At 53.0% G+C, this 26,204-nt stretch overlaps 8 protein-coding genes across 8 annotated transcripts; 1 reads left to right on the top strand and 7 right to left on the bottom strand.

Moving 5' to 3' along the window:
• Positions 1 to 388: 388 nt before the first annotated feature.
• JN550_011644 (uncharacterized protein) lies at positions 389 to 1,338 on the bottom strand (the record flags this gene model as incomplete). The annotated part of the gene is made up of 2 exons (XM_049310032.1): positions 389 to 721; positions 817 to 1,338. 2 exons carry the CDS (start codon positions 1,336 to 1,338, stop codon positions 389 to 391), a joined length of 855 nt encoding a protein of 284 aa, XP_049166394.1.
• Positions 1,339 to 2,596: 1,258 nt separating this feature from the next.
• On the bottom strand, positions 2,597 to 3,580 carry JN550_011643 (uncharacterized protein; the record flags this gene model as incomplete). The annotated part of the gene is made up of 1 exon (XM_049310031.1): positions 2,597 to 3,580. The coding sequence occupies one exon, from the start codon at positions 3,578 to 3,580 to the stop codon at positions 2,597 to 2,599; it is 984 nt and encodes a 327-aa protein (XP_049166393.1).
• Positions 3,581 to 4,628: 1,048 nt separating this feature from the next.
• Positions 4,629 to 6,010, bottom strand: JN550_011642 (uncharacterized protein; the record flags this gene model as incomplete). Its single annotated transcript, XM_049310030.1, has 2 exons — positions 4,629 to 5,643; positions 5,709 to 6,010. The coding sequence occupies 2 exons, from the start codon at positions 6,008 to 6,010 to the stop codon at positions 4,629 to 4,631; spliced, it is 1,317 nt and encodes a 438-aa protein (XP_049166392.1).
• Positions 6,011 to 8,055: 2,045 nt separating this feature from the next.
• On the top strand, positions 8,056 to 9,638 carry JN550_011641 (uncharacterized protein; the record flags this gene model as incomplete). The annotated part of the gene is made up of 5 exons (XM_049310029.1): positions 8,056 to 8,196; positions 8,262 to 8,601; positions 8,655 to 8,722; positions 8,783 to 9,099; positions 9,155 to 9,638. 5 exons carry the CDS (start codon positions 8,056 to 8,058, stop codon positions 9,636 to 9,638), a joined length of 1,350 nt encoding a protein of 449 aa, XP_049166391.1.
• A 644-nt stretch (positions 9,639 to 10,282) lies between these two features.
• Positions 10,283 to 12,161, bottom strand: JN550_011640 (uncharacterized protein; the record flags this gene model as incomplete). Its single annotated transcript, XM_049310028.1, has 2 exons — positions 10,283 to 11,825; positions 11,941 to 12,161. 2 exons carry the CDS (start codon positions 12,159 to 12,161, stop codon positions 10,283 to 10,285), a joined length of 1,764 nt encoding a protein of 587 aa, XP_049166390.1.
• A 736-nt stretch (positions 12,162 to 12,897) lies between these two features.
• JN550_011639 (uncharacterized protein) lies at positions 12,898 to 18,495 on the bottom strand (the record flags this gene model as incomplete). The annotated part of the gene is made up of 4 exons (XM_049310027.1): positions 12,898 to 13,058; positions 13,118 to 17,384; positions 17,529 to 17,840; positions 18,289 to 18,495. The coding sequence occupies 4 exons, from the start codon at positions 18,493 to 18,495 to the stop codon at positions 12,898 to 12,900; spliced, it is 4,947 nt and encodes a 1,648-aa protein (XP_049166389.1).
• Positions 18,496 to 21,066: 2,571 nt separating this feature from the next.
• JN550_011638 (uncharacterized protein) lies at positions 21,067 to 21,428 on the bottom strand (the record flags this gene model as incomplete). Its single annotated transcript, XM_049310026.1, has 2 exons — positions 21,067 to 21,242; positions 21,308 to 21,428. 2 exons carry the CDS (start codon positions 21,426 to 21,428, stop codon positions 21,067 to 21,069), a joined length of 297 nt encoding a protein of 98 aa, XP_049166388.1.
• A 1,404-nt stretch (positions 21,429 to 22,832) lies between these two features.
• JN550_011637 (uncharacterized protein) lies at positions 22,833 to 23,222 on the bottom strand (the record flags this gene model as incomplete). The annotated part of the gene is made up of 1 exon (XM_049310023.1): positions 22,833 to 23,222. The coding sequence occupies one exon, from the start codon at positions 23,220 to 23,222 to the stop codon at positions 22,833 to 22,835; it is 390 nt and encodes a 129-aa protein (XP_049166387.1).
• Between the last annotated feature and the right edge of the window lie 2,982 nt (positions 23,223 to 26,204).

The raw sequence follows: 26,204 nt of genomic DNA, 5'->3' as shown, positions 1-26,204 counted from the left end.
CAAACTCAAATCCAAAAGGCAAGATAATGCGAATGAAACGAAAATCTAGAGAGGTACGTAAAGGCGACAGACACCGCCAGAGCCGTCCATGTTAGGCTTGTGGAATAATGACCTGATTGCGGTACCGTTTTCGGAAATGTATATTGAGGTAGGATCTCATCTGGGCGTGGAGCACATGCTCAAATGCCCGACCATAGTGGCCCAGATAGCTCTGGTAAGTGCTATCACGTCGAAGGACTCAGGCTCGCATCGGTAATCCCAATATGCTTCTTGTTCTAGTACTAGTCTAGTTGAACTTTGTGGAGTCTTGCAGCATCTCGTTCGGCTCTGAAACTTGAATAGCTGTGAATGGAGTTTACGGATCATTTTGATAACAAAACGAATCCCTTTACGCGCCTCCTGCCATTCCAACGACCCTAACCTTCTCCTGCACAGACTTCTTCTCTTTTGGCTCAGGGGTTGGTCCGATTCGCCCACCGAACACAAGTTGACTGGTCAAGCGCCAATTGGTCGGTAGGTCCCATGCCTCAGCCACCTTGGTGTCGATAAGCGGGTTATAATGCTGCAGATTGCCACCCAAGCCCTCAGTGGCTAGCGCAACCCAGACTGTATGCTGAAGCATTGCATCGGACTGCGTTGCCCAGATGGGAAACTGGTCCGCGTAGGACGGAATGTTCTCTACAAAATTCTGGACAACTTCAGTGTCTACAAAGAAGAGGACCTATTCATGCCGAATTAGCTGGCGAGTTCGACATCAAACAAACATGAAGGAAGCAAGGGCCTGTGCAGGAATGGCCGCCACCCAGAGCAACATACCGTGCCCGCAGCAGCTCGGAAGCCAGCCGTTTTCGCACTGGTCGATATCCATTGATCCTCTGAAACTCGAGTCTTTAGGACCCCGGTCACGATATCCCAGAGCTTCTCGTGCTCGGCACCAAAGAGGACAACAGCTCTGTTTGACTGTGCATTGAATGAGCTTGGGACCGATTGCATTGCATCCTGAACAATCCCCGTGATTCTCTCTTGGGTGGTTGGTAAGGTCTTATCCAGTGCATACCAAGTACGGCGGGCCGTAATTGATTCAAGGAACGAGGCTGTCGTGGGCGCACCTCGCGATGCAGATAAACCCAGAGGTGCGAGTATGGCCCCGCTTAGCGATTCGAATAATTTAGGTGACACATCGACATTTGAGTTGTCGTGGCTCGGGATTCCCGCCAGTGATGGGAACATTGTGACAAGGCCGACGAAAATAAGTGTGATAGAGGGCAGGACAATGGCCCACGCCCAGGGTGACGAAATTGAGAACCCTCTCCGAGGACTCGTGTGCGATGTCGCCATGGCGGTTTGCATGTGGAGATAATCGATACATAAATTCAAGAGCTCTTCAGACAAGGGGCACCGTATATTGCGTTGAGAAAGGCGTTCACTCAGTATGCAGTTGTTCAGCTCATTGTGGTATTTGAGTGACAAGTGGTAATATTAGAAATCTACGTTTAAAGAAACGGGGCTGCCGCCGATTGGCCACTCCACATTTCGCAGTAAGCTCCAGGGCTGCTCGGCTGAGCTAGATTGGTAATCAACGCCTAGACCTAACTTAGGCACACTCCAAGAGAACCCGCTTTGCAAGCAATGAATCCTTGCAGTTGGCTTCGCTTGCGGCGTAATTGTCAAATTTGCCTAGATTCTCGCGAGCGCCCATCAACACTCTGCTTGCTGTCCATGAATGTTTGCAACAAGCCCAAAGCATTTAATTGTGTAAGGCGGGTTTTCGCAGTCGATTCGCGGAGAAAGTGCATGCATGACTCGCAGGGCCCTGGCATAGCCATAGGAACGAATCACGTTGGGGGAAAGAGTTTTAATTCCGCCACGCCGATGATTGATACTGCTATGCTATGATCAGACCCGAACAAGTTGAACGCTCCAGGCCCTAGCACAGATGTTGAAGCTTCGAGGCTCATTACAATTAGCTCATTTCAAGGCATTACAGCCTAAGTAGAAAATACCAGTATAGGAGACCCCGCTTTTGTTCCTGTTTTCTCCTCACTTTCACCTTAATATTATATCAGGCTGCATGATTGAAACTAATTCGATTTGATATTTTCTTCATGTGTGCATATTTACTGCCTGGCGGGAATTTGTCGTGTCTACACCGGTATGATTCGCGTCACTATTGACCGTCATGTCCACAACTACACTCCTGGCATCGTTCGGGATATGAAGACTAGATGATTTTTTATATAGGCACACAAGAGGTGTAATTCTGAGTACAATCGAGGAACATAGTTTCACTGCTATTTCCTACCGCAACTCCGCCACGTCTTGATCTAATAATCGCTTGTATTCCTCTAGGATAACCTTGACATGCTCGTGCCCAGGTTGTTGTCCATTAAAAACACCGCGCTTCTATCCACATAATCGTACAACAGCGTCAAATAGACGAGTGGAATACCTTTGTTTTGAGTCATTCCGTCCTTAAGCGACTGTATTATCCCGGAATTTCACTACAGGCCTCTCCATGACTGGTTTATGTGTATCTCATCGTGATATTTTCCCAAATCACCCAACGCCGCAAGCATAACCCGATATCACGTAGACCTCACGCTGATCCCTTGGACGAGGTTGACTGCTTTGTATTGAACGGCGCGGCTGTCAAGTGCCTCTTCTGTAAATCGGCTAGAAAGGTCTGCAATGCTTCTAGCGGAGGTAGTTTCAGGCTTGTGCGATACTTGTCAGGAAAGACATCGCTGGGCTGGTCGACAAGTTCCTCGCGGCATTTCGTCATCCGTAAAATTGTCATCCACGGTATCATCGCCGTGCCCAGCATGAATGTTGGGAATCTTGATTGAGAGATTTCTTCGAGAAGCCAGCAACGGTGCAAATATGGCAAGTCGTAGAATCGATGGAGCGCCTCCATGTGCCGTGGGCTTCGCCAAAACCCCTCGAGAATCTTGTTTGACAACCAGACATGGTGGGGAGCGTAATCCTGCGGGTTCTTCTCCTTGTCGCCTGGGTCTCCGTAATTCGGTGGCATGTACTCTTCAGCGACCTTGAGAAACGCAAGAAAGTCGTCCGTATATTCGTCGCTTGGACCCAGCCAACCGATGACCATCTTGGCAGACGCATAAACCTGGCTCATGATAACTCTCCTCTCAGCCAGCTCCCGAGGATTGTTCTGGTCAATGCAGAGTGTCTCGGCCCAGAGCCGAATTGCCCCGCAACTCATGAGATCCGGGAAAACGACACGCATGTGCTTCACAGCTCGAAGAAGCCATCGCGGAGTGGGTTCGCTCCTAGCTATATCGGACTTGAGTGCCTCCCGAATGTGTCTCACGGCCTCGGAGAGACTGCTTGGGACCGATGTCTTGGTGTCATTGATAGAAATCGTCTCCGTGCTGGTCGCTTCGCCCACCAGGTAGGACAAGGCGAAGAACTCCAAGTCATCTGTCAGCTTTGTGTTGATGATCCGGCACACAACCCTGTCTTCCAGCCGCGGTGCCGGCTGGATTTCAATAAGACGGATTTGCGGTCTCGAGGCCCTCCGTGACATGTTGGCGCGGGGGTTGCTGTTGGCGACGACCATAGTGAACGATTATGCTTTTGCACCACGCGAGGAGACTCCATAGACAATCTCGGCGGCCAGAGATGGCACGACTCGCACGAGGCAGTCCCTCAAAAGGAGTGGCTGCTCGTGCCCATGCGACCCTTTCGGTACACTAGGATCCGCATCCCCGGCCTGCACACGGACGCTAAGCTGGGTACATGCGTTGGAGCGGAACCTAAATTTCAGATTGCTACACCGGATTGGGCGGTTTCAATCAAATCCCAGGGAAGACCTGCACCTCAATTCACATTCGCAGCACAATAGGAGGCACTGATTATTTAGCAACCCCGGCCCAGTGTCATGCAGACTCTGCTTCCGAAGAAACACTGTGGAGGAATGAAGAGGCCGACGAATTGACCGTTCCAACGTCGATTCAGCCCATCCCGCTGGCCAGTCGCACCCAGGGCGAACGGCCGTCATGGCCTACTCGTGTGTCTTACACTTCCCAGAGGGGTGAGTGAGTAGCAGGAGTGGGTGAGGCAAGGGCCAGGCATAAGAGATTGTCCTGTGCTCGCGATTGGATCAGAGCAGTCAAGGCAGTACCACACTGCAGGCCAAACCCCCGGCCTCCACACCGACAAACTTGCACCCCGTCAATGGCGTAGGTTGCCACGGCCGGCAATTGCAAGCGCAAGGTCCCAAGTCACTCCGCCAGAAAGGAACAGTTATGGCAACCCTATCCACACCATGGACCCAGCGATAGCCGTGGTGAGCGTCTTGGGCCACAGGCAAACAGGCTCTCGGTGACGAGCAGCAGCGGGAGCTTGGCGGGATGATTGACCGGCACGCAGGCAAGGCTGCGGTGGAGGCCGTGGAGCCCTGTCCCACTGATTTACAACATTGTCAGGACCGATACACCCCTTCGTTCAAACAAGCTTCAACTAGGCGAAATTTGACGGCATTGGTTTCCAGTGAGAACGCAAGTGGGTATATTGATTCCATGTATATTCCAAAACATATGCCCTCCGAATTGTCCACTCATCCACCAACACGCAGCCCCAACCCCAAGCCTGTTCCAAGTCCGTCATCATGCGTTCACAACCGGCGGCGGGGTGTGGTACGAGTATTTGCCGGCCTTGAACGACTTCTCCTCCAGGAAGTCCAGGGGGACACCTTTCTGTACGATCGGCGACATCAGCAGGTTGAGCGAGGTCACGTCCCCGTTGACGTGCGGCAGCAGGTACTGGTCAGCAAACTTCCAGACCGGGTTGTTCCAGGCAACGAGCCTGGTGTACAATGCCGACATGTCGACCGCCTCCTTGGAGTTGCCCATCCGCGCAGTCTGGTACTCGCGGAACGTCTTGTCTAAAGCGTCCGTGTCGGGGGCAGCGTTGGCCTGGAGAAGGGCACGCAGCCGGTTCACGAGCTGTGCAACACCCTGAAGGCCGCTGTTCATGCCGAAGCCGGTGTTGGGTGTCATCTTGTGCACGGCATCACCGACGAGCACGGTGCGCTCGCTGTGCCACTTGCCAACGATGCCCTCCTCGAGGTTGCCGATGGCTGACCACTGCCTCTGTGCCCAGACTTGGGCAAACGTCACCCATTGGTCAGACTGCATACCGGGGAAGCGCACGTCAGCGAACCTCTGTGCCATTGTGTCCTGGTCCTCGTCGGTGTAGCGCGTACGCTCCTTGGTGGGTTGCGCCATGCGCTCATACACCAAGAAGTGCTGCTGCTCCTCAGCGACAATGAGCTGGATGGTCAGGCTCTTGGTGTGAGTCTCGTACAAGACACCAGGCTCGAGTTCTAACGATCTGCTGGAGTAGCCGTAAAGACCACGGTAAGTCGCGACAAAAGGTTCGTCGACCTTTCCGGTCTTCTCGTTCATCAGCTTACGGATAGTGCTGTGAACACCGTCTGCACCAATAATAATAGAGCCAGTGTGAATGCTCTGGTCGGCGCAGGTCACCGTCACACCGGTGGCGGTGTTTTCTATAGAGACAACCTCCTTGTCGAGCTGGACCTTGCCTTGGTCCGGGAGATTCTTGCATAGCATGTCCATCAGCTTTGCGCGGTGAAAACACATCCATTTATGGCCGTGGCTGTTGGGAAGTTAGTTTTTTTTTGCTGCATTTCAACGTTGCGGAAGATTCTGGATTGTGCTTACTTGATGCCGATTGCCTCGAACATGTTACTCCTCGACATTTCGGTTCCATCTCGCCTCAGGTTGCGCTTGTACTTGACAGGCATATATGTGCGCTCTGCCTCCTCGAGAAGACCCAGTTGATCGAACAGTCGCACATTGTGCGGCCACACGGCCACAGACGAGCCAGCATCCTTGTCCAGCGCCTTGCGTCGTTCCAAGAGCACGAAGTCGATGCCGGCTTGGCTCAGAGCGTGGGCTGCCGTCAGGGCTACAGGGCCGCCGCCAACGACTATCACGCGGAAATTGTCCGTTTTCTCTGCCATCTTTACTGATTACAAAGTTGAACCTTCACTGGTGACTGGGGAAGTGAAGTCGAGTTCGGGTTTATAGACGAGAAGTCCGAGGTACTTGATGTACTTTGTCTGCCAGCACGCTGCGGGAATCGAAAGATATCTCGCGATTGCAGGGCGACCCAGCTACGGGAATAGTTCCATATCAAGACAAGCCGCTGGCCCCCTTTCCGTGGGGTTGCCACACGCGGACACAAGGCGGACTCCGTTTCACTATCTAATCAAGAGCACCGGCCGTCCTGGGCCCCAAGGTGCAATCTACTGAACGCTAGAATGCTTATGCATGTCTGCTGGCCACCAGGCACCAGGCCTTCGAGTGTTTGTGCATGCAAAGCTAGTCGGAGGGCCTGCTCCCCGGTGGGCGCGGCGCTCATTACATGAGCATTGTGGATTACGAAACCCTGGGTCGTGCAGCTAGTATCCATACCTGTGATTTTGGAAGTGTCTCATTGGTTCATCATCTGTACGAGTTTCCACTAAAGCCAAGGAAAGCATACCCCTACGTTGGCAACTTGCAAGGGGATGGAAATTGGGCATGGTGTGGCACGCCACCAATTAGGTGGGTCGGTAATTGAGATTTTAGAATCGGAATGTTTTGTTTCAGAGCACTTTGGCATATGGGGCCGCATCAAGTGCCTTAAAGGCAAGGGTTCCTTGCGTGTAAGCCGCGATGGTACGAGAAGGTGAGCATACATAGTCCTCACAACAATGTTAGGTAAGACGACAGGTCGAGCACGTGGGGCAGATGTCCGCGATAAAAAAGTTTGTTGGGCGGAGAGAACCGTCGAGTGCAAGCGCAAGAGTCCGCTTTTTGTACCGGGACAACGGACCCGAAAGCTCGAATCGGGTGCTCGCCGACTACAGTGTACCGCAATGAGTGCTAGTCATAAGGGGCCAGATCTTGATCTGGTTGATCTTGCTAAACCCCAGCAGCGTTGGAAACCAGGCCTAGAATTGCGATACTTTTGTCCAGTGTGCAGATCAAACAGCGGGCAAATTCTTTTGCTTTGATCGGCGTGCTGGAAGACGTTTTCGGGTGAGCCTAGCGTAACGGCCTAGCCCGATTCTCTGGCGTCGTAACATGGTCAGGGATCATCGGATGGCATATGTTCGCCCGAATATGATAACTGTAGCGTTGATCTGCCTGCCAAGAACAATCTTTGGTAGCATCCAATAACACAGGAGTAGCATCGGAGATGGGGCTGTCTTCTGGAATGCGCAGTAGAGCAAGGTTGCCTTGCTCAGGTTCACCAGATAATTGACCCAGGGGAGTGGACCGCCGTTACAGGTCGGCGTAGCGTAGTGTAGTTCTTGAGGACGCCGCGCACGCCAGTGTCGGGCTGCTACCCTAACCCCATGTATTTCTCTCGCATGGCGTCTGTCAAGTCACGGTGGCTGCGGGGAGGATTACGACTCTGACACTTCGACGCAGCGGCCAGGCACTCGGCACACGGCACCCATCAGTAGAGGGCAGTCTTGTCACAATCATCACAGTTATGGATAACTCAAGGCATCAAGAAGGTATTCAAGCCCGTGATTGCGTGTTGGTCCTGCGGTATCAAGACGTGACTGCTGAAGAAGACATTGCCAGGAATTAACTACCACCGCATGAGATGGGATTGTTCTGTCCCAGCCCATTGGCAAGCTTGTAAAGTTTCTATATTAGTCTGTGGGCTAGTTCTCTAGCTCTTATGCTACTCCACCACGCTAGGGTCCTATACCCAGGATTCCCGGAACCTCTCCCCTGCGCAAGTGCGCGAGTAACGGCACATTGTCCCCTTGGCGCTCGAGAGGACCCGGGTTTTAAGCGACTTGGGCATGGAAATTGGCGGATAGGCGCACATGTGCGTCTGCCATTCACATGGGATCCGGCAGGCCCGTCGTTGTACGGGTCACCCTGCCGCTCTGCTTGAGGGTATTAGATCTGACCAAGTCCAGGTCTTCTTCATGTCGGTTTACCTCCACTCTTTCCTTCGGACGATGGTCATAACACTCGAGTGTTATTAACCGCACTCAAGATGATCAGTCCTCTATCGTCGAAGTTGGCACTATGGTTGCTACTGGTGCTAGCAACCATCGTGGCCGCGGAGGTTGGCCCACGGTCTACAACGCTGGCGTCAGTTCTTACCGATATCGAGTCCCAGATTCCGGCCTGCGCAGTAAGTACTCATGAATACCTCCAAGAGACCTAAGTTGCGTTTCATGCCCTGTTAACCTTCTGTAGTTTCAATGTTTCAGTTCGTTCGCTGGCTCGAAGAACTGCGACTATGTTGAGGAGTTTATCAATACCGATGTGACGCACTGTCTCTATGCGAACTGCACGACGCATCAGTTGCTCAAAGCCGAACAAGTCATCACGACAACATGCGGTACGGAGGTTCGAGACATCCAGCCAGGCATTAGGGGAGTCACATGGACCCTGTGGGGAGTTGCCACCATCTTCCTTGCGGGGCGGTTGCTGTCGCGGAGTTCGTGGTTTAGTGGGATGCAACTAGGGTGGGATGACTGGGCGATTATCGCATCCTACGTCGTACTCACTGCAGTGAGTATTGGCGCCGAACTGAGTACGTTCCGATAAGCCGGATTATACTCTGGACCTCTACTGACGCAGCTATAGTGGTCGTATTTGGCCTTGGAAAGGACATGTGGACCCTGGAAGATACCAATATCACCATTGTCCTCATCGTAAGTACTACGATCATATCAGAGTCGCCTGACCTACGATTGCATACTGACCCATCCCAGCTTTTCTACATTGCCGAGTTCGCCTACGTCATCGAGTCAACGATCACGAAGGTGTCCATTTTATTATTGTATCTCCGAATCTTCCCGGACCGACAATTCCGCAAATACGTCTATGCTTTGATGATCGTCATGGGACTGTTCTGCGTTGCCTTCGTGGTGACGTTGCTGACATATTGCGTTCCTTTCGACTATACGTGGATGCGGTGGGACAATCAAAATACCGGAACATGTATCAACATGAACGCACAGACCTACACATGTGCGGCTCTGAATATCGTTCTCGACCTCTTGATCTTCTTCCTGCCCATTCCCCAGTTGTAAGCGATATCCACAATTACTGAACCACGGACAGGAAGCTAACCCATGTTTCAGGTTCAAGCTTGACTTGTCGATGAAGAAGAAGATTGGCATCATCTTTACGTTCCTTGTCGGCCTGTTCGTCACAGTGTGCAGCATGATCCGTCTCAAGGCCTTGATAGGATGGCAGACGAGCACGAATCCGACCATGGAATACGCCAACCTGGCCGTGTGGTCCCTGGTCGAGCTCGACGTCGGTGTCATCTGCGCTTGCATGCCCGGCATGGCCGGTCTCTTCCGGAGAATGAAGAAGCGCGGCACCGAATACATGAGGTCGAAATCCAGCAACAACGGGTCTCAGGCCTTTGGGTCCCAGGCCTTTGGTGGCACCAACAAGGGGACTGGGCAGGCCATCACAAAGACTACCATCATTTCAGTCAAGCGCACACAGTGTGATGACCAGACAAGCGATTCCGAACTGGAACTTGTCGATCGCTCGAAGGGGTCATACAACTATCGCGGTCACTACCCGCATGAGTCACAAGGGCACCTCGTGTAGTTCATAAATGACCTGAGAAATGTATAACAAGAAGTAACAAATAAACGAACATCTGTCCTAGCCAGGGAAGTGTGAGAATTTCAGTGGTAGCCCTATTGTAAGTGCTGCCACATCAGGACTAAGTATTATTGCTTGTTCTCAGGTTCAGTGTGACTAAGTCTGCGCCTAAGATTGACATGTATCTGGTTCTTAAGCGTGTGGTGCAGGCAACTTTGTCCAAGCAGCTGTCTAGACCAAATATTGCACGCTACCAGGACTCCACTTTGATGCCACAAATGGTCGAGTACCCAGATCTGGTTCGTCTGAGAGTAGGGACTGCAATGGAGTTTTGTCTACTGAAATAGACTCGCTTTACGTAGTAAGGCAAGAGTGAATTACCAATGGCGACACCCCCGTCCCCCAGCAGTCAAAGGTAGGAGTGATAATTACAAACATCAGGACTGGTTCAGTTTCGCTCGTCTTGGTCTCTCACTCGACTAGGAGCCATAAAACTAGAGAACGCAAGACCGCGATGCACCCCCGAAAGAGATACTAGTACGCTGAGGGTTTCGGCGCAACAATTGATTACGTGTCACCGTCAGTTCCCCATCCCTTCTGGGGTCGTATCATCCGTCTTCTGCGGATGACGTGCCACAGCCACCCCCCTAGACTTTATTGAGGTGCCTCTTTGCCCAGATGCGGCCATCCCTGGTTTTACCACGGCGATGGGCGTTGTGAGGATTATATATAGAAAGCCGCAGCCTCAACGAATCCTCCCCGTGCACGAGTCGCCGGCCCAGGTCTCCGCGCAGGTCATAGCCTCCCCGCTCGCCTTGACAAATCAACGGCTCGGCGCTCGCTGTAGACGCATCCAGGCTGTTGCATGGTGTTCCATACATGATATCTCTTGCGATGTTAAAGCTGCCCGGTGTTTCCATCCTCTCCTCTTGGATCTGACGTAGGTTCTGTTGCGTCAAGTCATCTTGATGCACGATGGTGTATTCGAAATTCTCACAGGGCTGGAACGCGGCAGCCTCTCGAAGTCGCGTGGCGTCCCACCACTTACAGAGGAGGATGAAGGATTGCGATTGAGCCTCGATCAGGACGGCCCCGATCAAGACCCCATCGTGCAGGAATGCCTGCTTGTGTGGATCCCAGTTGCCTTCGGGATATGCCGCCGTGATTTGGACGCCACGTCCCAAGTCGATGAACAGAGCGTTATTGAACACCTCATGGAGCCTCATGGAGTCACTGGCCGTGAGCGTCTTCTCACACCATATCCTCATGGGTGGGAACCTCATCGTATCTCGCATGGAGAAGAAGCAGATTTTCTGACCATCCGACTTGATGTCATCCTCTTTCGAACCGCGGTAGGCTGGTTGGAGCTTAATCCCCACACAGCCCGGCTCTGATCTGACATAACCCCCGATCGTCTTGGTTAGAAATACTCGCACGGTAGCAAGGCCGCCACTAAGCTTCTTGCACGTTCCAATCGGCATCATAAGCCCATACTGCGGAACCAGTTCTAGCTTCATGCTATCGAAACAGATGCCCCTCCGGGTGATGGACAAGTCGTCGTGGTAGTGGGTCTGTGATCGCTTATGAGGTATCACGTTGCCACAGCCGGCGAACTCGGAGGGATGCAGTGCGAAGAGACCACGAAACTCCTGGTCAGCTTTGCCCTTGGTAGAAGCAATGTCCGCAGTCCATGCAAATACGGAAAGGTCCGTCGTATTCCTACAAATCTCTTCTTGCAACCGTATGAAGGCTTTCTCGCCCTCGCCGTAGAGCAAAGGCATGTTGATGTCGAAGAGCCCCAACAGACAGTATGCGATATCCTCTGTTCTTAAAGTCTCCCTATTGGCAGACCAGGACATTCTCTGGGCGACCGAGAATGAATCAGGAGGACGGTGGTATGCTTCATGGCTTATACCAGTGAAATCCTCGATGTACTCTTTGAGGCCGGTTCGGGTTTCGTAGAAGTTCCAACCGCGGTCATAGAAATGGACCTCTGTCGGCGCAATGAGCTCTTGCAATGTCCAGCCTCTCTTCCACCAGCGACAATGTTGGAAGAGATCGGTGCCTCCTATGGATCCCTCTGGCAAGTCTGACAGATATGCGTAGCAGATGGCTGACTGCTTGTACCACTTCCACATCGAGTTGATCGCCTCTGACAGCTCCGCACTGCTGGACTTATCGATACAGCAACTATGCATTACAAATCAGCGCCATGTGCAGACATGTGCAGAGGAAGAAGTTGATGACCACTGAATGATTCCGCGTTGGCCAGCATAAGTGATCATTGTAAGGACGGCCCACGTACGTATCAACCCACGCCCACGCCAGGCCGCGTCTTTGTGCTAATCTTATTGTCCATTCTATCTTGGTGTACCCCTTTTTCTTCTTGGCTTCATCGAGGCCGCATTTGTACTCCTGAAAGGAAACTTCCTCGCCGTCCCACGTGTGTGATAGAACGGCATACTGGCCCTCGGGACATGTGTAATGTTCCTCAAGTTTGTGCGTCTCGACGTTGATGAGCCACATGATGCGAATCAGGCGTTGAGACAAATGTCAGCGAAGGTCTTGGGCAGTGTGAGGCTTAATAGATATGTCGAAACCCCCACCCCTCAGGACGAGGCTGTGGTTTCGCTCGGAGAGCCAGATTATGTGCTCTGCCACCGCCATCATGCAGGAGCTGACAGCACTCGACCAGTCGGACGCCAGGGCCAAGCCACAAATGGCGCGTAGTCTTTTGGACTACGACTCTTTCAAAGGGCTTACAATGCTAGGCCGTCACCTCTGGCTGAATGCATGGCCAACATGGATCACTTCGAAAATGCCGCTGTATCTGCATGCTTTCGTAGTCCCCGCTCACATTCGCAACCTGGTTGCCTTCACCAGTCAATTTTGTACTTTCCCGTGGCTTGAACTGCACCACTCTCATCTTATGAACACAGTAAATATTTCCTATTGTCATGCATCTGACTCGTGATAGCATAGTAATGCAACGCACCGAAGGGGCACCGGAGTCCCCCCAGGAGCCTGGTGCAAGAAAACCAGCGGGGCCAAGATCCCAACTCTTGTGTTCCCTCTCCTGGACTTTCCCTCGTCTAAAAATCTGTACAATAATACAAGAAGACCTAGTCGTTTAGACTTTTTTTGTCTTTTCTTACCCGCCTACCACACACACTGAATTACTTTTCTGAATTCTAAATCGCGCCGCAAGTCCTCTCCTCTTCCCATGAGAAAAGCCGTGAGCTGCAGCAGCGCCGTAGTGAAATCACATGTCGATCTCCCCGTCAGCGATGGCAAGTCTTTGTTTCGCTGTTTTCGCCTTCTTTCCTCCCGCGCGACGCTTCTTGGCCGCTGGTGCGGCAGGGGCTTCTTCTGCCGGTGTCGCAGTGCCTGATGCCTTGTTGCCGTCATCAAAGTGACCCTCACCTGTAATATGGATTAGTCATGATCAAGAACAAATGGAGATACGTAGGCTGTAGACATACCCTCATGATACATCTCATCCAGGCTGACTGCCTCCCTCTTTCTCTTCCCACCACCACGCTTCTTGGTCTGCTTCTCTATCTCCCCGCTCTCAAGCAACTCCTTTTCTCTGCGTTCGATCAACTCGGCCTGCTCGTCGTCGGCAAGCCATAGAGCAATATCCTTGTTTCTGTTTTCAGCAGGACGACGACCGCTGAAGTCGACACCGCGCGAGCTGCCACCTGAAATGACGACACGCTGGACCTCTTCTTTCTGCATAGCTCGCTTGCGAATACGCTCCTCGATAGTTCCGCGCGTGATGAGACGGTAAACAGTGACTTGGCGCGTTTGACCAAGACGATGGGCTCGATCCATAGCCTGTGAGTCGATGGTAGGGTTCCAGTCACTGTCGTAGAAGATGACCGTGTCTGCCGACGTAAGGTTGATACCAAGACCACCAGCACGGGTAGACAGAAGGAAAATGAAGATTTCTGGTCTGGTTTGGAAGTCATGAACGGTGTCACGACGATCCTCGAGTTTTGTAGAACCATCAAGTCGGCAATACTTGTAGTTCCGGTAGGTCAAGTACTCCTCCATCAAGTCGATCATGCGTGTCATTTGGAAGTAGAGTAGGACACGGTGGCCCTCTTCCTTCAGCTTGAATAGCAGTTGATCCAGTTTGGCAAGCTTGCCGCTATCAGTGACGAACCGGCGCATGCTTGGGACAGCAATATTGGTGAAGCGTCTCTTCTCGTTGTCGGGCTGAGGCAGAAGTGCTGGCGGAGGATACCGTTCTAGAGGGTACTTCTGGGTGACAAGGGCGGTCTCATCGATGGCATTTGGACCATACAGGGACTTTCGTATCAGCCCATTGAACAATGTGTCTTCGCGTTCACTGGCTGGGGCCCGGCTGCCTTCGCACGATACCCCGATCGGCACAGCAGAGGCGCCCGGGCGGGCAGCCTGCTCCAAACGACCGAGACCAGAATCCCGCCAGTTGGTTTTGGCAATGTTCATAAGACTTCCAAGAACACCCTCGTTCGTGATATCTGCCAACGGCTTGCGGTCTGCTCTTGCCTTGATCTGGAACAAGGCATGGGCGGGTGTAAACGCCTCGTCTTCCGGCTCGTCATAGATCACGTTCATATGACCTAGTCGGTTTGGCTTCTTGACGAGGTCGACGGCCCGGGTGAAGACGTCCGAGTGGCTCGCTTTGTAGACCTCTTCAGGACTAGCGTCGGCGAAACGCAAGAATGAGAAAGCATCGTTGCCGCTTGCGCTCGCGCGTACGTTCTCCGGCGTCCAAATGTTCATGAGATGATTCAGATACTTGTTCCTGAATCCTGCCTGCTCATTACTCTTGCTAACCTTGAAGAGCCTTCCGTCCTCATTCCATACCAGTCGTGGCACGTCATACTCAATCAGATTGCGCGACGAGTAGCCAACGGACACGTTGGTTCCTTCACGGATGAACGAGGCCGTCTCAGCAAAGTAGCCCGAGAACATGGGACTGGTGGTATCGGCACGCTCAAAAAGATCGGGGTGGTTGCAGACCTTTCGAAACTGCATAACGAGGTTCATCAGGGTTCCGGAATCCTGATCGTCGCCAAGCGTCGCCTTCTCGATAAGATCCATGATGCTAATCTGGTTGCGTAGATTGCGGTAGTAAGCGCGTTGCCGGTAGGTGAGATCGCAGAAGACATCGAGCTCAATCTTGTCACCAAGTTCCTTCTGGACATGCTTCTTGACACGACGCAACATGAACGGCTTGAGAATCATATGCAGCCGCTTAAGCTGGTCCTCATTGAGTGTTGTGTTGCTTTGTGCATGGGACTCGATATCCTTGGAGAACCACTCGCTGAACTCGTCGTGGGAGTCAAACAACGAAGGCATGATGAAATGGAGAAGAGCCCAAAGTTCCTGCATGTTGTTCTGGATAGGGGTACCAGTAAGGAGGAGACGATTACGGCAGTGGAAGCTAAGCAGGCACTTCCAACGTGAACTCTGGGAGCTCTTGATGGCCTGGGCCTCGTCCAGAATCATGTACTGCCATCGCATCTTTTGGAAGTATGCAACGTCAGATACAACCATCTGATACGAGGTGACTAGCACGTGGAAAGGAGAGTCTTTCCGGTACGTGTTGTGCTTGCGGTCCCAGAACTTTCGAAGAATCTTTCTGTCTCCAGCTGTACCCCAGTAGGGAAGAATCTTGAACTCTGGGACGAACCTGGCGATTTCTTGTTGCCAATTGTGAAGTGTTGAGGCTGGCGCCACAACCAAGAAAGGACCCCAGATATCGTGCACCTCGGCCAGGTATGCCATGACGGAGATCGACTGGACAGTCTTGCCCAGTCCCATCTCGTCTGCCAAAATGCCGTTGATTCCTTGTTCGTACAAGTTGGCTAGCCAGTTCAGACCCTTCAGCTGGTACTCCTTGAGTTGGCAGTTCAGGAGCTTCGGTTGCTCGATTTCGACATCGCCCAAACCCGTGGGGTTCTGGAAGTTCATCTCACCATCCTCGTCCATGTCAGCGTCCTTCTTGTTGAATTCACGGGCCTTTTGCTGGGCTTCGGCGATGGCGTTTTGAGCATTGGCCACGGCGGCCGCGCGCAGGGTTTCCTCGTCTTCGGCGTCGAAGTTTAGGGAGTTGAAGTCGGTCACCTTGCTGCCAATAGGACCTGTCGGCTCATCGACATCCGGTTTCTTCTCTGCGGAGGCAGCATCTGCTGCCGGTGCGATTTCGGGGTTGTCGGTGCTGCGCTCAACCTCATCCGTCTTGATTTTCTTACCGATGAAGTGAGAGTACAGCTCAGTTTGTGAGATCAAGAAATTGAGCTTCCTCTTCTGTCGAGCAGCTTCGCGGTCGGCTTCCTCCTTACGGGCATTCTCAAGCTCTTGTCGCTCCGCTGCCTTGCGAAGATCACGCTCCTCACGCTCGTTGCGCTTCCAGAAAGTCATCATGTCTCGCATACAACGTTTGGCTCGGGCCTGCAGGTCCTTGGTGCCCTTGTTGGTCCGTAGTTGCCACCGCTTGGCTTCCTTGGAGGCAAGAATCGCCGTCTTCTTGAGATTCGATGCTTTGGTGGCATATGAGTCGGACGCCAGCTTGAAGGTCTTGGGAACATCCTTGCGGGCCAGATCTCGCAGAATCTGATCATAGATCTGATTGTAGCCCTTGGACTGGAACTTGGTTTCCAGCGGATTGGCGGGTGTTTCGTCAGCCTTGTCCTTGTCTTTGGACTCGTCGTCGCGAGATTCTCTGTCTTTGGCTTCCTTGGTGTTCTTGCTCAACTTGATTCGGATCTTGTTCTCCTCGCGTGCGGGGGGCAGTTCCTCGCCAGCGTCGAGAGCAGCCTGAGCAGCCTCGGCGGCATCCTTCTCGGCCTGCTTTTGCTCCTTAGACTTCTTGGGGCGAGTGCCAGAACGTTTGCCTTTGCCCTTGGCACCGGGCTCCATATCGCTCGCCTGGAATGTGGACATGGTACCACCCTCCAGGTTGAGCTCGAAGGGCGCGAGGTTGCGCGCCGGACCCTTGATGCCCTTTTGCAAGATAAGCTTGGTCTGCAAAGCCTTCTTACCAGCCCGTTCAGCCTCACGGAGGTGCTTCTGGCGTTCGGCGTCGTCTTCCGCAGCAAGGGCTCTGGCCAGTGCAGCCTCTTTCTGCTCCATGGTGACCTGCATGGATTTCTCGCGCCGACGCTTGCGCTGCATATCCTTCTTTCGCTCCTTATCGGCAAAGATTTCGCGCTCGCGGACTTCTTGAAGAGCCTCTTCATAGTGCAGTTCATCATAGCGGCGCTTGCCGAAGGCTGCTTGGCCGCCCAGCTTCTTGCTGGAATAGCCAACAAACTCCTCGCGGCGAGCCTTGCTATCCTTGCCCTCGGTTTTCTCGAGGTCAAGTCGACGGCGCTTGTTTCGGCCGAGATAGAACTCATGCTCGGCCTCGAGTTCCGACAAATCGACATCCTCAGCTTGTGCGTCCAGCTGCTCCAGGAGCTTCTCGATCTTTTTCTCCTTGTCGGCAGACAGCTGCTTCGGCTTGGGCTGTCCATTGGACTGCCGCTTTGAGGCCCTGCCGGATGGCTCGCTGGGTCCGTTGGACGAGCGACGAGATACCTTCTTGGTGTTGCCGGCTTCCGAATCTCGTAGGACTGACTCACGTCCCTTGCTCTTGCGGGGAGCCTTTTCCTTCTTTTCCGCCATGATGGCAGGTCGGCTGGGCTTCGGGAGGGGGTCGGCACTCGAGAGGATGTTGGAAAATGACATGAGCTCAGCTGCGCGGCTTGGGGTCTGAGCAGTATGGTCAGCATCAAGTCGCACAAATAGGGGAACAAATGTGCAGTCGCTTAGGTGAGTCCGAAACACATCGGGAGAAGATTCAAAGCCGCAGTGGCGAGAGCAAGTAAGGATGATTTGAGTTTCTTGAGAACGTACGCTTGAAGGGGCTGCCGGAGCAGCGGGAGCGGGAGGCTCAGGATTCAACAAGGACGGAAGGGACGGAGCAGGCGTCGATGTGGGCTCAGGTGCAGCGCGCGACCGCGACGGAGACGACGCCAGGTTCAGTGCCTTGTTGGTTGGACTGGCCGGATCGGCGCTGTAGCCGTTGCCGTTGGCGTTCTTGGGGTGCGAGTGCGAATGCGGGCTTCGGCTGCGGGCATTCATGGATGACGATGGAGAACCGTAGCCATTACGATACTGTGCTGACTCGGACTTTGGCTGCGAATGATTGTACGCGTCGGATCGTGCCTATCGAGGTAATGTGTTAGCAGCGGTAGTGTGATGACATATCCGTGTTCTTAGAGCAAAGCAACATGGACTGGGACAAGAGCGCGTAGATGACAAATTTCAGAAACAAGAAAAATTCATGATGGCAGTCATCAGCGCCGAGAAGCAATCAAGTGTGTCGGCGGTCCCTGTCTCATGCTGCGACTTTTAGGCTTCTGCCGCCCTCGGCAAACTTTTTGGGTAGCCTGATCACGCCGGAGCAGAGCTGGGTGAGCGGAGGCAGGCCGACGATGATGTGGTCAATGCAACGCGTAAAGAAGCTGCTGGACAGACCCCCATCGGCCAAATGATCTGCTGGATCGGTGCTGATACTGTGCATTGAGGACAGGAGGAGACTGTGATGGTACCGGCTGGTGTGGATCAAGTGAGGCAACGGGGGGGTGCTGCAATGCATGGTTGGTTGTCTTACCGGCTTACTGCTCGACCACGAGTCGGAGGGTCTTCGCTCGTTAGTTGTGTCGGTCAGCGGGTCGTAGAAGCTGCCCGAGGTCTTCTCTCGCGCGGGCTGGCGGTAGTCTGAGGATGACGAGAGGTGGCCGGAGGTCTGGGGCGGCTGCAAGGGCGATGCACTGGCAGGTGCATGTGCATTCGCACCATTGGCGCCAGGCGATGCCATGATGGATCCCAAGACTCCCGGCGGGGGAGCCAGAGGGGGCAGGCCGGAGAGCAGCGATGGCGAGGTGACTGGAGGCGATCGGGGATGGTAGTCAACGGTCGCGGCGATGGTGTGGGCGGAAGAGGTGGTGTTGGTGGTGGTGGTGGTGGTGAAGTGCGAGGACGCGCCGGTGGTAAATGGGATCGGGGGTCGCGTCAGGGATGTCGATGCCGATGCCGACGGCGACGATGATGATGGTTGCTGTGATGCAGCGATGGGGAAGGAGTTGTGGGATGGGGGAGATGTGGATGAAGCGGAAGAATGGAGGCGTTGGAATGGCGCGGGCTGGCGAAAATCTGGAACTGCTGGGCGTGGTGGTGGTGGTGGTGCTTGTGGTGGTGCTGAGTGCAAGCTTGACACGAACTGTGTCGATGCTGCATTCGTCGGGATCCCGTGGGCGGCATCCACCTGCGCTGTGTCCAGATACGACGGACGATGATGTGCAGGTCTTGGTCCCGGTCCTGGTCCTGGTCCTGGTCCTGGTCCTCCCGGTCCCGGTCTCGTCGTTGTAGCTGTAGCTGTAGCTGTAGCTGTGGCTGGGGGTGAATAATAGAGAGAACGAGAAGGAGGAGAAGAAGCAGAAGCAGCAGCAGGAGAACCTGGCGTCTGTGCTTGTGCTGATGCTGATGCCGATGCTGCTGGTGCTGTTGCGAATCCGTGGTGGTCTTGTCCCGAACTCTCGTCCTGAGGGCGTCGATCCTCTGTGCGCTGCAGCACCGTCGCGTGGAAATTGTTGGCCGCCATCTTTTTTAGAGTTGGTTTGTACTGTACTGTGCTGTGCTGTGCCTACCTACCGCGCATCGCCATCCTCCCCCTGCGCTGCGCTGACAAGACAAGACAAGACAAGACAAGACGGCGTTAACAGCTCCAGAAATCCGACACTCCCGGACCAGGCGATCGCAGCAGTCACCAGCCGAGTCGCGTCAGTACTGGAGGCCGTGAATGTCTCTGCGTCTTGTACCGCCGAGATCAGCAGTCGCGGGCTAGAGGGCCGAATGACGTCTCGCGCAGACGGACTCGACGCCGACAGGTATCTATCCTTCCTGGTGTCAAGTCACCCCGACGGCAGCGTGTGCGCGGGCGCGGAATCGACGTCTAGACGGAATCGCAACGCAAGGAAAAGATGCCCCCGAGCTCCCAGGTCCAGGTCTATATCGCGATGGCTGGGGCCCGTCGGGAGGCACGGTCTAGTCTAATTTATGGTTGACGATACATGCGCGAACCACGCTGGGGTGGGCGTGCGATCTAATAAACTTGGATACGCCGACACACACTCAACGAGAGAGATGGGGAAATGGGAAGGGCGATGGTGGGCGGTGGATGGGGATGGGGATGGGGATGAGACGGAGGGAAACAAAACACGCAGGCCGGCATGAGGTGTGGGCGAGAGATCTCTTGTTGTCTGCTTTGAAGGCTTCCCATTCTTGCGACTTGTTAGCCACTTTTCCTCCCATCCCCATCCTGTCCTGCACCCGCTCGCCAGACAGCTGGCCCTTCGCCGTCGGTCCCTTGGATGCAGCGCATCTCTCGCCAACCTAACGCTCGCCGAAAGAGGGTCGAGCCTTGGATGGAGATCGATCAATCCAGACGCCAGCCAGACAATCTGAGCTCCCCACATCCCTGGCCCCCGGTCCCGCCTGGCCAATGGCAGCCCGCCCTGCGCTACCAGCCGACTGCCGCGGACCAGGACCGCCGCCGCCTCAGCCCCAGAAAAACCGCACTGATGGAGAAGGTCGCCATGCGGAAAGAGACCCTCGACGCAGAGCTGCTTTCGGCATCCTCATTTCGGGTCATGCACTGAGGCCCTTCTTCACGGGCCAGCTCGCGACCAAGTTGCACCACCGGCCACTACCAAGGGGATCTCTATTCGCCCATGTCTTGTGGTCGTGATCTGTTCCCGGCCAGGCGGGGGCAGAACAAAGAGTCGGCGTTCAGACCAGATCAACCAGAAGACGAACCCCACGCGGCCGCTGTTAGATATGCGCGTTGCCGATTTCTGAACACAATGGGGACCCCTGACGCAACCCGCCGCCGTGGCTGCTAAATGGCCGTGCGCCGGCAGGGGTGGGGCAGCCAGGGCAGCCGCTTTTAGAAACAACCACCTCACAGCCGTGGTTCTTGCGCACGTCACGACGGCTTCAGATTCACGGCCAACATAATCCGTAGATGCTCCATTCATGTGACCAACACGCGCAAAACAAACCACAGTAGCTATGATGCCGCAATTCTTCCACGAGAAATGTGTGGAAACCTACGCTCCAGAAAACTGCATATTCCACAGCTATTTCACTATGTACCAAGGTAAGCAGCCAAAAGCGTCGCTATCCAAGCTTCATTCTCCTGCTGGACTCCTGCTGGTCTCCTGCTGGAAACCGAGTCACATCCTCGGATAATCCCACCGCTTAAAAAATCAACGTTTCCCATGTAAAGCATCATTTGCATTACCTTCTCCAGAGGATTTAACAGAAATTTCCACTTGCCCCTTCAGATTTGATCCTGCCTCACCACCTTACCCCGCAAACATTTTCTGTGTCAATCTGCGAAACCAACCTTGCGCCCAAACGCTTTCCCCAGGTCCGCGACAGCTCCATCATCAATGCGCTGGCGGATGGCTTTCATCATTTGCCAGTACAGCCTCAGCTCTGGCAATCTCCTCGATTCCGGTTCAAACTTCATATCCTCCAGATGAAGCTTCTTGACTTCTTCATCTACACAGTTGGTCAATCAACTCAACAGACTAGAAGTAGCATCAAAGCAGAGGCGCATCACTTACCATCAAACATAGAGCAGAAGCCATCCACAATAGCCTCGTCGGCATACTTGCGACTGCGCAATGCTAACAGCATGGCAGCCAAGGGGAGCGCCCAGTCGGCCCCAAAACATGTTTGCGACATCGTAATCGCCGTGCGGACGTCTTTTTTGGTCGTAACTGGATTTGCCGTATCTATGACTATGAGCTGTCTAATCCAGAGAACCGGTTTCACCCAGTATTGCCAGTGGGACCGGTCCCCAAGAGTAGGACATAACTCAAAGAGCCCCAGGTCGATGAGCCTTTGGACCGACGTCTGGCAGCAGTGACCCTTGACGGTAAGTTGCCCTTGGGAAAGATATTCCCCAAAATAGTACTTCGACAGCCTCATCTCCATAAGTCTTTTAAGACCCACTGAGTGATTTTCAAACTCGTTTAACACTTCGAGGTCTTTAACAAATGTGTCCCGCGGGAAGCTGCGGGTGTCAAGCACCAGTATTTGCAAATCTTCAAGACTCGCATGACTAGAATTCATTCTTTCCGGGTCCGTGTGCCGGTAAAATGCGTATTGAAGCACAAAGAGAAGAGAGCTCGACCAAGACATGAAATCGCAATCCTCTTCGTGGTTTGGCCGCCACCGGAGATGTTCGTCAAGTTGATCTGCGATCTGGCGCGGTTGCTGTGTTAACAAATCTTGCTTGGCGTGCTTACCCAATGTCCACGCGGGTGAACAGACTTCGATAGTTGTCGTCGTTCCTGCTGAGCAGGGTGCGTGCAAACGAAAGAGGTACGTTGGGATCTCATGACAGGAAATCGAGATAGAGGGCTGTGCAGGGCAAGGCACGTTGGGTGTCCCATCAGGAGAAGCACGAGCGGATGTAGAGGCCGCTATACGTCTCCTCGTAACCGCTGTCTTGCTTTCCGCTATAACGGAGCTCATCGTGACAATTCTGGAAACATGTTTCCGTTTTCCTGTTCTTCTCGTGGAAGCACTGGTCCCATTTTATGGCACAGATCTCGGCGGATGACGTACCTCCCAAGATACAGCTTCACAGCTCACGAATGCTACTGAGTAAGCACACAACGAACCCTATGCAGCATTGCTAGGACCACCCGGTCACTCATTGCCGAATTTTAATCGCTTTTAAGCTACGGTATGTCCTTGGCAGGCAACTGTTCAGCTCAGCCCCCAAAAGCCAATGCACGACACTCGGGATATCATATGATCAAGTGAGGCTTGGGCCTTTTATGTATTCAGGCTTTGCATAAGTTTCCTAAAACCTGACACTTTCGTTTTAAAGAGGTACACATCGTGAGATTAATGCACATTTAATGGCCCAAATAATCTTATTTCATGCCGGGAAGAAACGTAAATTTCTATAGCCTTATAAAATACGCTCTCCAGGACTATGAAAAATGTAGGGGATAGCGAAGAGAATGAATTCAGTTGGTCGCCTATCCAGAAATAATAACAAAAAATAATGTTCACAACAAATGAGAAACTCTATCTCCACATCTACAACGCCCTGTCAGCCTGGCTGACGGCCTCCTATTTCTCGCTGACCCAGTTGACGGTCAAGATGCCATCGGCGTTGGGATCGTTGTTGGGCCCGATGGGCACGCTGCCGCACTTGCCGCACCCGTGGTTGACGAGGTCTTGCAGCAGGTCGCCGGCGCGCGCCGCCGAGATCTGGCCGTCGTGGAAGTCGCCCTGGACGAAGGCGCAGAGGCCCGACGCCAGCGCCTTGTCGCCGCAGCACGCGATGTGCTGGCCCGGGTTGTACAGGTTGCCCTGGGGCAGCGCCCGCACCTGAGACAGGATGTCGGTCAGCTTGCACAGCGTGCCGCCGCAGTTGCTGTTGCCGCGGCAGTTGATGCCCAGGCCGAAGGCGCTGGTGGCCAGGCTGAGGGTGGTCAGGAGAAGAGTGGTGGGCTGCATCTTGATGGAATGGCTCGCGTGCTGCAAGGCGTCGTAGACAGATGTGGCGATCTGCAAGCAAAGAGTCAGTAACTTGTCGGGAGAGAGACCTCGTGAAGCGTTCTCTTGCCTTTGATCTCAGAGGGAAGGGCTTGGGAGTGTGAATGTCTTGTGTCTGGGCAGTTGATGTCTTCTACTCGAGAGGTCTTGGCTTGCCCTTTTATAGTCACCATTGGCGTCCTAAGCCAACAACTCATCTCTATCTTTGTCCGTACCTCGGTATATACCGCCCTGTCTCTTTCACAGTCTGCTCATCAGCCCCTTCCCTTTCTCGGCCGATTTGATTCCTCATGTCTCAGAGTGGTGGTGATCATCCGGTACTTCGTGCACCTGGTTCCGTGGGCTTGAAGACAATGCCATCAATATAGAGCAGACTACTGGCCTAGAGCTTTTTCAGAACTAGCGCATGGTTCATATGCTTATTACGGAACAGAGATCAGCGGTAGCCCGGCAGGATTCACAGCCGTGACAGCCGGAACTGAAGCTCACAGTACCAGACATTGCACCTACATGTTCCTGATCAACAATACACAACAGCGGCAGCCAGTGGTTGGTGCTTGATTTGATAGTGCTTACTCAGCTGTCCTAGATGAGTATGCAGTTCTGTACAGTTTGCATATATGGATAAACGGGCAATGAATTCATGTTGGGATTGACAGTCAAAGTAGATGACGCCAGCAGCCAGCGGATTCCATCCTCCATAGGTTCGGGATCGGTCTCGAGGTGGCACTCCCCCTTTTCCAAAGAGTGACTATCATCTAAACTGTAAGCTTGCAGGATTTTTTCGTGGGATACCACTATACAACATTAAAGGCTGGTTGGCTAGCGTTACGGTACCCCAATACCTCGGGGCGAGACTTTGGGGGCACAACTGGGAAGTGGATACATGCCCAAATGATTTGAAGCATTCCGAGTTCAGCCTCCTGCGACAAGCTATACGATATCATTACGTATTTGTTGTATTTGATTTGGCTGAATTAGATTTAGTATGTTCTGCCTGGACCTAGCTCTTAATCGCATGCCTGTGCTCTGTCGATCATGTATGATGTAGGTCGGTACTGTTCCGGGAGCAACGCTACTAAACCACGTATTGAACTAAGGCTTGCTGGCTGTACCTGCAATCACTCCCACGTAGTCGCTCATCGACTCATAAATGAACATCACGCAGGCGTATTGGAATACCGGACACAGCGAGATCGACTAGCGGCCACACCCCACACTGCAATCTACATTTCGCAGTGTCCGGTTTTCTGATACGTCTGCGTGACATCTAACCTTTGCGCAGAGCAAGGGCTAAGGCGAATGCCAAGACAAAAATAGTAATTGGAACAGACACAGATCAGCGTCGTAGCTCAGCCGCGCCAAGCCACTCAGACTTGATTAGTCACTGCGTGCGTCTTGAACCGGGGCGGTCAGCATACCTGCATCTAGGCAGATTCCGACGTTAGGCTGCCATTGGATGCGTTTACGTGAGAATATTCTCCAGCTTTCAATTTTCATGCACTGAATTCTATCCTGTGATTCGTTGTTAGTACAAACAGGGGCCAAGGTCGTACCTCGGCCTGACTGTTACGAGCGTACCAGAATGGTTTTGTGGCCTGCCGCTAGCTTCGAATCCGGGGATAAGTCGCTAGTCCTCCCACAGGAGCCATAAGGTTCACACAGCTGTACTGAAACCGCACATAGCTGGACTTATGCGCTCTTCAGTGTTCCAAATATATCAATACTGGCTCACCCCTATCACATCACAGAAGCATCTCAAATACCTACAATAAACGTTGGGCGTAATTTGATTCTATCCCTGGTTTCATCTATAAAGCGGCACGCTCGATAGGCGAACGAAGGCCCGCATGTTCTCTAGAGGTTACTCAGCTCCTACGTAGAGCGCATCTTTACAGGTCTCGTTTCTCCAAAATTTCCCAATTCCAAAAGCAGACCCTCGTCGTACTTGATACATTCCATAGCCAATTGTCCGTGTCGGGGAATATTGCCGCCCCTTCCGCGCATTGTGCATCGTGGAGCCCAGCAGTTGATAGTTGTGTTAGGCACAAATAGTTCACGTACTTGGCTATTAGTTTTAGTCCATCGAATGAATAAGAGCGCTGAACATGCAAGGCTCAGTATTGTTGTTACGATGAATTCGTTGATAGAAGGCTGTTTCAAGGGATGCCGGTCACGCGAAGCCACTGATTGGGGTGATAACCGGAACACTTCTTCCATACATCGATCTTACGACTCATGATTTCCAGGAATTTTGATTTATCTTGGATTTGACCTCCGCCATTGTTTCCCTAAATGCCCACTGCCGGCAGAATAATCGGCACGCTTCTAGGTTTGGGAAGTCGGTACTTGAAGCGAACCAACTGTACCTTGACTGTGACCCGCCAAGACTAAGGTCGCTTCTCCAAGGCTGATAGCTGCTACGCAGGCAGGAAATGGTCGGCGAACCAGCCTCATGAATGCATGCATGTAGAAACAAGGACATGGATTGTTGCCGACCGGTTATTGTTGTTCTGCAAACACTCGACGCAGTGATTAGAAGCATTGGGAAACATTGCTACCACATAAGACATGGTTCAGAGTAATGCAACGCTATAAATAGACCTCACATTTCCTGAAATCCATCGTCAAGCCTGCTAAGATTTGGGATCGCCAAAGCTGAATTGACGGCGTAATTTTTATAGAGCCTTAGGGTGAAAGGAAAGTGTAAGAACTGAGGTATCTTATTGCTACCGTGCTTAGAGGAAGTGATATCTATACAAAGGCACACAGACACAGGTACACGAGTCACTTTCATACTTCTTGCAGTCCCCATCTACATGCCTGCAGGCTAGTTTTGCACGAGACCTCCTGCCAATGGACAATGTAGTAGTAATAGTATCATTACATGCAAGGGCCAGAGTTTCATCCAAGTCTAAAACAAATCATGCTTATTCACTTGCG

This window comes from Neoarthrinium moseri (assembly GCF_022829205.1).
Source record: "Neoarthrinium moseri strain CBS 164.80 chromosome Unknown scaffold71_Wmoseri_CBS_16480, whole genome shotgun sequence".
NCBI classification, from domain to species: domain Eukaryota; kingdom Fungi; phylum Ascomycota; class Sordariomycetes; order Amphisphaeriales; family Apiosporaceae; genus Neoarthrinium; species Neoarthrinium moseri.
Note: the sequence above shows the minus strand (reverse complement) of the source record. Positions and strands in the feature narration are given on the sequence as shown.